We start from the raw sequence: 10,204 nt of genomic DNA on the forward strand, positions 1-10,204 counted from the left end.
CCATTCTCTGGCAATATATTTAGCATGGACATTGTCCCGGTTGCATCTGCTAGAAAGTCACATTCAGAAATTTTGGAAATTCTTTTATAGTCAGAATCCAACACTTGTTATTCCAATCTAGTTATTTTAACCAAGCCATTTCATCCATTCCTACAATACACTCCCAAATCCTTCCGAGGCTGATAGCCATCCAGCATTCTCCTCATTCAGTTTCCAGTTCCTTTGAGCTCTGAGTGCAGAGGTTTCAGAAGATTAAAATAGAGATGAAACCTGATTGTCGTTACATGCATCTGCTTTAAATTGGGCAGCTCTGTTTATTTTATGGAATTCCAGTGGCTTTCAGTACAACAGTAAAACCCTATTATGTGGACTATATCTTGCTACACAGGACTCTTGTTTTACTGCCATAGTCAGAGTGTCACTGAGTGTTTATCTGCACTGCAAAGTTAACGTGAATTATGAACTTGCCCGCTGCCCCTAATTCAAGTCACATCCACACACAAAACCTCATAACTCAAGTGTGGTGGTGCTTTTAATTCAAACTGGCTGGCCTGAGCGGGGGGATAGACTACAGCTCGAATGAGCACAACAAAATGGCAACTGTTAACACAACCACTCAGCAGTGTGGACACAGACTAGTGCCACTAGTTTTCCAATGCCTTTCCACAATTCCACCCTCCCACTTATCCTTCCTGTGCATCCAGTAAGGGCAAACAAGCTCTCCTCCACTTCACTCAGAAAGAATTCATAGAGGGCTCAGCTTACTTCAGTGTTACAAACCATGGGCCATGCCCCCAGCAGTCTCAGCACCACACACAAGTGAGTAAAGTACCAGTGTGGACACAGCAACTCAAGTGTAATTTCACAGCATGGCCCTTCTCACTCAAGCTAGGCTAACTCAGGAGGAGTAACTTGAATGTAAGTAACTTGAGCTAACACTGCAGTGAAGACATACCCTGACCTTTCCCTGGAATAAGCCTAACTTTCTAATTTAAATAAGCCGTTAGGAATTTGTCAACTAGGGTAAAATTCACCCTCATGCCAAGGGCCAGCACAAGGCCTATGCATCATTTAAATGTAAATGGTACTTGAACCTTGACCTTCCCTCAGCATGAAGATGAATTCCACCCATAGTGAATTGCTTGCTCTCTGTCAGGCTGAGTTCTGAGGCTAACCCCTTGTCCACTGCACAGTCGACATAGGGATTTATTCTGCAGGATGTTAGGCACTTCCAGTGAGGTGCTGAGCTCCTTCAATTCCTAGTGCCTCATTGGGAGTCACTTCCAGGAGTTACTCAGCCCTACCCAGGATTGAGTCCATACTCTGGAACTAGTTGCATAGGCTAAGTGAGTTGATCCCAATGGATGCCATTCTGTCGTGTTGTTCAGTGCAAGTGTAAAAAGGACAGGGAGGGACTTCTCAGGCAATAGTCTGTATAACTATGCACTCCCCTTCTTCCGGTAACTCAGTGTAACTCTTTGCTGACATGCAGACCAGAGTTTTGTCTTTTCAGGACTTCTGAAAAAGCATTACACAGAGTTAAACCTCCAGGCTATTGTATGTAAACCCATGATAAATGGATGTTAGTAATTCCCAGTCAATTTCAAACAGAGGACACCACAAACTCTCTCCATAAAACAAACATTTAATGCACACAAAACATTGTGAATAGTACTTGGAATATTACAAATAACTTAAAACAAAGCAATTAGACAGTAAATCTATTGGTGTTCTTTGGACACGTTCCTCTGCCCTGTGCCTTTCGTTTCTGTTATAAACATTCAAATATAAGATTTCAACGTAACATTGACCATACTTTAGCACACATCAAAAGACATCCCCCTCTGATTTTTTCTCAGAGATGATTCCTCAGGCTTTACAGTGTGACCAAGTGTGTGTGTCACCTGGACTCTTCAGCGCTTGAGAAATGGCAGCACCTCAGTCCTTTCCAACACTTCAGAGCCCTGTCAGCAAACAAACATTCTGGAACAGTGGTTCTCAAACTTTTGTACTGGAGACCCCTTTCACATAGCAAGCCTCAGAATGTGACCCCCTCCCCCCAACCTTATAAATTAAAAACACTTTTAAATATATTTAACACCATTATAAATGCTGGAAGCAGAGCAGGATTTGGGGTGGAGGCTGACAGTTTGCGACCCCCATGTAATAATCTTGCAACCCCCTGAGGAGTCCCGACTCTGTTTGAGAACCCCTGATCTGGAAGGTTCCACAGCCAGCAGCTTTCCAGCCCTTGGCTTAATAGCTGACTGGTCCTCGCAGTTGCTGGTGAAACAGGAGTCTGTAGCCTGTATCCAAAGCAGTACAGGGATTGGGATCAGCAGATAAAATATCCATTCTCTGGATCTCCATAATGCTCTCATTCTATAGGACACCATCTTCTCCTCAAAAGCCCAGCTAAGTCAGGCAAGAATTCACAACCCTCCACCTCACTATATGCTGCCCTATTCTTTAATTGAGACAGAATCCCCATTTAGAGCAGTTAGCTGATAGCTAAATGTAGGTACTTCTTTGAGTGATTGCACATGTGCATTCCACTCTAACTGTGCACACGCCCCGCACACAGTCACCAGAAATTATTCCCTCAGTGGTGCACCCATCAGGGTGGCTTGAGTGCCCTCTGTTGCTGTGCACTGCTAGTGCCGACATAAAGTGCCCGGCTGACCCCGCATCTCCTCAGTTCCTTCATACCACCTGTGACGGTCGCTGGAACTGCTCTTCTTGCGTTCACAAGTTCTCTCAGTGAACTTTCTCTGTATATTGTAAATAGTTAGTTATCTGTGTTTATTGCTTTTTCATCTGATTCCCAGTGTTGAGAGATGTTGCGGTCACTGGACTTCAAGTCCTGCTTCTCCTACAACAAGGCTATGCCCCTGAGTAACCTGCACTCCGGCTGCTTGAGGTACCTGGGAGAAGCTCGTGTTGGGGACCATTGCCAGATCTGTAAGGACTTCATGCCCTGCACAATGAAGGATTGTGAGGCCAGGCTAAAGTTCCTGCTCATGGAGGCAGCACTGAGACCTCCATCTGAGCCTGGCCAGTTAGACTTGGCATCTTGTGCTCCTCCTACCACACCAGAGTCCCAGCACCAATCACCATTCCCTGTGCCTAGAAAAAGGCATAAGAAACAAGCTGCCAAAAGGGGATGATCCCCCGCACCAAAGGCTGCCAGACATGAGGATCAGAGTAGAGTGCAGTCTAAACCAAAGCACTCCTCTGCCACGTATTGCAGAAGCCGGCACTATTGATTCCGGCACCTATGTAGGTACCGTTGAGTCTGGAACTAGAAGAGGTTTCCATATGGTCAGCGCCGCGCTGTACTGATACTATCTTGGTACCAACCACACCAGAGGCGTTTGCAGCTGCCACGGATCTTCTCTTGCTATTGATACAGGTATCACTGGCAGTACAGGGATGGACTTTACTGGTGCCAGTGGACAAGGGTGAATTGGCCACATCTTTACAATGCTTAGTACCATGCTGACCCCAAATACCGAGGATGGCTCGCCCTTCAGTACTGTCAAAGGAGAAACCTGCAATGCTTGCCTCGGTGCAGACCTCTCCCTCCAGCACCATTCACCGGCTCCACTGGGTGCGGCATCCCTGTGGTCACTGGAGGAAGACAACCTCTTCTAAATTGGTGATCAGGTTGTGCTCTTTCCAGCCTCGAAGTCACTCTCACCACTCCTCCAGATGTTTTTACCCTTCTATGGATCTGGGCACCAGAGTACCATTGAGTGATTGGCTAGGAGGTTACTGGGGACCTGCACCTGTCCAGTAGTCATTTTGGAACCCAGGGAGGTTTCCCCCAGTTTCCAAACTATATTCCAGGCATTTCTATTTAGTGGCCTTGGAAGGACATATGGCACCACCCCACCGGACAGTATCCAGTCCCAGCTCTGATGCTGGACTCCAAGAACTGGCTCAATGGATCCTCCTGATGCAGAAATGGAAGAAGAGTATCCATCCAAGAGCTGGCCTCCTCTTCTTCCTCCCCTGATGAGGGGGTCTCAGGAGGGGGTATGTCGCCTCCACCAGATGACTATAAGGCGCACCAAGAGTTGTTAAAGAGGGTGGCCTTGAACCTGGACATACAAATGGAGGTAGTAAAAGAGTCCTCCTACAGTCTGGTTGATATTTTGGCTGTTGCAAGCTCTTCCAACATAGCCCTGCTTTGCAATGAGGCCATAATGGACCCAGTTAAGACTCTGTGGCAGAACCCTGTATCCTTTCCCACCACTTCAAAAAGAGCTCAACGAAAATATTACATGCCTGCCCACCACCCCCCGGGTCCCTTATAGTGTCTGTTGCCAATGAGAGAGAAAGGTAGGGGCATCAAAGCACAACCCCAAAATCAAAGGACTGAAAGAAGTTGGACCTGTTGGTAGGAAAGTTTATTCTACTGGGGGGTTACAACTCAGAATTGCGAACCAGCAGGTGCTACTGGGCAAATACGATTTCAACTTGTGAGACTCCATGCAAAAGTTCAAAAAGACTTGCTACCACAAGATACTGGACAGGAGTTCTCATTTCTGGACAAAGGAAAAATCGGTGGTGAGGGCCACTTTACAGGCTGCTCTGGATGTGTCTGACTCGGCTGCCAGGTCCATGGCTTTGGCAGTTGCCAAGCACAGAAGTTCATGGTTGCAGTCGTCTGGGCTCCTGCAAGAGGTCCAACAGACTGTTCAGGACCTGCCTTTTGAAGAAGCTTTGCGCTTTTCAGAACAGATGGACGCAAAGCTTCATGGACTAAAAGGCTCAAGAGCGACCCTTACGTCCCATGGGTTGTACACCCCAGCTCCTTCAAGGAAGCACTACAGGCTTCAACAGCCTCTTCAGTACTCTGCCCCGGTTGCCCATCAGGACCTGCAGAGGAAGAGAAATAGGCACAGGCCACCTTCTACCTTGACATCAATATCTGTCCCATCCAGACATCCAGGGGGTTCTAAACAGGCATTTTGATGGGACACTCAAAGACGCCGTACCAATTCCCATGATGACAGATTCATAGATTCATAGATTCTAGGACTGGAAGGGACCTCGAGAGGTCATCGAGTCCAGTCCCCTGCCCGCATGGCAGAACCAAATACTGTCTAGACCATCCCTGATAGACATTTATCTAACCTACTCTTAAATATCTCCAGAGATGGAGATTCCACAACCTCCCTAGGCAATTTATTCCAGTGTTTAACCACCCTGACAGTTAGGAACTTTTTCCTAATGTCCAACCTAGACCTCCCTTGCTGCAGTTTAAACCCATTGCTTCTGGTTCTATCCTTAGAGGCTAAGGTGAACAAGTTTTCTCCCTCCTCCTTAGGACACCCTTTTAAATACCTGAAAACTGCTATCATGTCCCCTCTCAGTCTTCTCTTTTCCAAACTAAACAAACCCAATTCTTTCAGCCTTCCTTCATAGGTCATGTTCTCAAGACCTTTAATCATTCTTGTTGCTCTTCTCTGGACCCGCTCCAATTTCTCCACATCTTTTTTAAAATGCGGTGCCCAGAACTGGACACAATACTCCAGCTGAGGCCTAACCAGAGCAGAGTAGAGCGGAAGAATGACTTCTCGTGTCTTGCTCACAACACACCTGTTAATACATCCCAGAATCATGTTTGCTTTTTTTGCAACAGCATCACACTGTTGACTCATATTTAGCTTGTGGTCCACTATAACCCCTAGATCCCTTTCTGCCGTACTCCTTCCTAGACAGTCTCTTCCCATTCTGTATGTGTGAAACTGATTTTTCCTTCCTAGGTGAAGCACTTTGCATTTGTCTTTGTTAAACTTCATCCTGTTTACCTCAGCCCATTTCTCCAATTTGTCCAGATCATTTTGAATTATGACCCTGTCCTCCAAAGCAGTTGCAATCCCTCCCAGTTTGGTATCATCCGCAAACTTAATAAGCGTACTTTCTATGCCAATATCTAAGTCGTTGATGAAGATATTGAACAGCGCCGGTCCCAAAACAGACCCCTGCGGTACCCCACTCGTTATGCCTTTCCAGCAGGATTGGGAACCATTAATAACAACTCTCTGAGTACGGTTATCCAGCCAGTTATGCACCCACCTTATAGTAGCCCCATCTAAATTGTATTTGCCTAGTTTATCGATAAGAATGTCATGCGAGACTGTATCAAATGCCTTACTAAAGTCTAGGTATACCACATCTACAGCTTCACCCTTATCCACAAGGCTCGTTATCCTATCAAAGAAAGCTATCAGATTGGTTTGACATGATTTGTTCTTCACAAATCCATGCTGGCTGTTCCCTATCACCTTACCACCTTCCAAGTGTTTGCAGATGATTTCCTTAATTACTTGCTCCATTATCTTCCCTGGCACAGAAGTTAAACTAACTGGTCTGTAGTTTCCTGGGTTGTTTTTATTTCCCTTTTTATAGATGGGCACTATATTTGCCCTTTTCCAGTCTTCTGGAATCTCTCCCGTCTCCCATGATTTTCCAAAGATAATAGCTAGAGGCTCAGATACCTCCTCTATTAGCTCCTTGAATATTCTAGGATGCATTTCATCAGGCCCTGGTGACTTGCAGGCATCTAACTTTTCTAAGTGATTTTTAACTTGTTCTTTTTTTATTTTATCTGCTAAACCTACCCCCTTCCTATTAGCATTCACTATGTTAGGCATTCCTTCAGACTTCTCGGTGAAGACCGAAACAAAGAAGTCATTAAGCATCTCTGCCATTTCCAAGTTTCCTGTTACTGTTTCTCCCTCTTCACTAAGCAGTGGGCCTACCCTGTCTTTGGTCTTCCTCTTGCTTCTAATGTATTGATAAAAAGTCTTCTTGTTTCCCTTTATTCCCGTAGCTAGTTTGAGCTCATTTTGTGCCTTTGCCTTTCTAATCTTGCCCCTGCATTCCTGTGTTGTTTGCCTATATTCATCCTTTGTAATCTGTCCTAGTTTCCATTTTTTATATGACTCCTTTTTATTTTTTAGATCATGCAAGATCTCGTGGTTAAGCCAAGGTGGTCTTTTGCCACATTTTCTATCTTTCCTAACCAGCGGAATAGCTTGCTTTTGGGCCCTTAATAGTGTCCCTTTGAAAAACTGCCAACTCTCCTCAGTTGTTTTTCCCCTCAGTCTTGATTCCCATGGGACCTTACCTATCAGCTCTCTGAGCTTACCAAAATCTGCCTTCCTGAAATCCATTGTCTCTATTTTGCTGTTTTCCCTTCTACCCTTCCTTAGAATTGCAAACTCTATGATTTCATGATCACTTTCACCCAGGCTGCCTTCTGCTTTCAAATTCTCAACGAGTTCCTCCCTATTTGTTAAAATCAAGTCTAGAACAGCTTCTCCCCTAGTAGCTTTTTCAACCTTCTGAAATAAAAAGTTGTCTCCAATGCAGTCCAAGAATTTGTTGGATAGTCTGTGCCCCGCTGTGTTATTTTCCCAACATATATCCGGATAGTTGAAGTCCCCCATCACCACCAAATCTTGGGCTTTGGATGATTTTGTTAGTTGCTTAAAAAAAGACTCATCCACCTCTTGCACCTGGTTAGGTGGCCTGTAGTAGACTCCTAGCATGACATCTCCCTTGTTTTTTACCCCTTTTAGCCTAACCCAGAGACTCTCAACTCTTCCGTCTCCTATGTCCATCTCTACCTCAGTCCAAGTGTGTACATTTTTAATATATAAGGCAACACCTCCTCCCTTTTTCCCCTGTCTATCCTTCCTGAGCAAGCTGTACCCATCCACACCAACATTCCAATCATGTGTATTATCCCACCAAGTTTCAGTGATGCCAACAATGTCATAGTTGTATTTATTTATTAGCACTTCCAGTTCTTCCTGCTTATTCCCCATACTTCTCGCATTTGTATATAGGCATCTAAGATACTGGTTTGATCTTTCCTCCCAGTTTTGTCCTGACCCTCCTTTCTCTCTGACAATATAGCCCACACTCCCTCTCGTTTCCGACCCATCTCCCCGGTCTCCATGTTCCCCACTTACCTGTGGGCTTTGCTCACCTGTCCCGTCGAACCTAGTTTAAAGCCCTCCTCACTAGGTTAGCCAGTCTGTGTCCAAATAGGGACTTTCCTCTCCTCGAAAGGTGAACGCCATCTCTGCCTAGCAGTCCTTCCTCGAATAGCATCCCGTGGTCTAGGAAGCCAAAGCCCTCCTGGCGACACCATCTTCGCAGCCAGGCATTCACCTCCATGATGCATCTGTCTCTGCCCGGGCCCCTACCTTTGACAGGAAGAATCGAAGAGAATAACAACTGCGCTCCAGACTCCTTCACCCGTACTCCCAGAGCCCTGTAGTCACTCTTGATCCGCTCAGTGTCACACCGCGCAGTATCATTTGTGCCCACATGGATGAGTAGCATGGGGTAGTAGTCAGAGGGCTGGATAATCCTCGACAATGCCTCCGTAACGTCTCGGATACGGGCTCCCGGCAGGCAGCATACCTCCCGAGATGAAATGTCAGGGCGACAGATGGGCGCCTCCGTCCCCCTCAGCAGAGAGTCTCCGATCACCACTACCCTACGTTTCCTATTCGCAGTGGTGGCAGCAGACCTCCCAGCCTTAGGGGTACGAGGCTTCTCCTCCTTTACTGTAGGGAGTGATTCCTTCTTTCCTGTATCAAGAAGAGCATAACGGTTACCTATTACCACGGCAGGAGGGTTCGGAGCAGGGGTGGAGCACTGCCTGCTGCCAGAAGTAACCAGCTGCCAGTGTCCACCCTGAGCCATCTCCTCCTCCACCAGTGGTGTATCAGCAGTCCTGTGTACTGGGACAGCTACCTCAGCTGTCTCCACATGGACACTGTCCAGGAATTGCTCATGGATTTGGATGCTCCTCAACCTAGCCACCTCCTCCTGTAGCTCTCCCACCTGCTGCCTGAGAGATTCCACCAGCAGGCACCTCTCACATTGGATGGTCCCCCCAGCCTGGATATCAGTAAGTGGAAATTGCAAGTTACAGTCTCTGCAAAACCACACCAGGATCTGGGTAGAAGCATCCATGCTCAGGTGCTCTGTCTGGCTACAGGCGCAGGTAGAGGAGACAGAAGCAGTGCTGGCACAGGTGTTGCGGGTCTTCCTAACTATCGTAAGCTTCCCTCTGTCAAACTTCCGTCTGCAGCCCCCTGTCCGCTGAAAGGGTTGTTTAAGCAAGAAGTTTTGAATGTAGTTGGTTATAGGTTCAAAGGGGAATAAAGAGAAAACAGATAGTACCGGCAAGGGACCCTCGCCCCCTTCCTGCTCCCTTCCAAACTCCCTTACGAAACTCCCTGTTAGCAGTCCCTGTTCGCAAAAGCTCCCTGGTCGCTTGTGCGCTGCTTTATAAAGCCCTGGCCTGTATGAATGCCCCGCCACTGATTAAGGCTCAGCCACTTACCAGAGGCTTCTAGCTTTCAAACCTTCCTTTGAAGCTCACAGCTTCCAACTGCCAGCCACAGCACACGGTCCTTCAAACAACCAAAACAAACAAACAGACTGACAAACACAAGCTCAGCACACAGCAAGTAACCCTCAAACACAAACAAACACACACTACAGACAGTCACTTACCCCAAAAGGGTGCTGTATTGCTCCTCCTTCACCTGGAGAACTCCCTTACGAAACTCCCTGTTAGCAGCCCCTGTTCGCAAAAGCTCCTGAGCTCCTGTTTCTCCTTTATTTGCAAACTGGTTTTCCCACTTCCTCAGTGCTTGGTCCTGTGTCACCACAGACCATTGTGTTTTGAGCACTGTAAAGGTGGGATACACCCTCCTGTTCATTTCTACCCATCCTTCCCACCCTCCCGCCCCGTCCCTCTTCAGGGACCCCTCCCATGAAAAACTTCCCACCTGAAGGAAGGATTGAACCTACTTGTATAGAAGTGTAGAGGAGATGCCACAGAGGTTAAGGGGGAGGGGTTTCTACTCCCGCTATTTCCTAATTCAGAAGGCCAAGGGAGCTCTCATGCTATTCTAGACCTGGCCAAACTATCTCAAAAAGATAAAAATTTCACATGATCACCCTGGCATCCATTATTCCCTCTTTGGATCCCGGAGACTGGTACGCCACCCTCGACTTGAGACGCCTACTTTCACGTGTCGATATATCAAGGGCACAGAAGTTTCCTCAGATTTGTAATGAACCAGTTACACTACCAATTCACAGTGCTCCCATTTGGCCTGTCTGCAGCTCTTCAGATGTTCACAAAATGTAGGGCCATAAT

At 46.8% G+C, this 10,204-nt stretch overlaps 1 protein-coding gene across 2 annotated transcripts; it reads right to left on the reverse strand.

Moving 5' to 3' along the window:
• Nucleotides 1-1,637: 1,637 nt before the first annotated feature.
• Nucleotides 1,638-9,754, reverse strand: LOC135980957 (uncharacterized). 2 transcript variants are annotated; one of them, XM_065581821.1, is made up of 2 exons: nt 8,009-9,754; nt 1,638-4,884 (listed from the first exon to the last, which is right to left on the reverse strand). In XM_065581821.1, the coding sequence occupies exon 1, from the start codon at nt 9,004-9,006 to the stop codon at nt 8,023-8,025; it is 984 nt and encodes a 327-aa protein (XP_065437893.1). In that variant the 5' UTR covers nt 9,007-9,754; the 3' UTR covers nt 1,638-4,884; nt 8,009-8,022. The 2 variants fall into 2 exon arrangements, with proteins under 2 accessions (XP_065437893.1, XP_065437890.1); XM_065581818.1 differs by having other exon boundaries at nt 7,992-9,754.
• Between the last annotated feature and the right edge of the window lie 450 nt (nt 9,755-10,204).

Source organism: Chrysemys picta, chromosome 1 (genome assembly GCF_011386835.1).
Source record: "Chrysemys picta bellii isolate R12L10 chromosome 1, ASM1138683v2, whole genome shotgun sequence".
Taxonomy (NCBI): domain Eukaryota; kingdom Metazoa; phylum Chordata; order Testudines; family Emydidae; genus Chrysemys; species Chrysemys picta.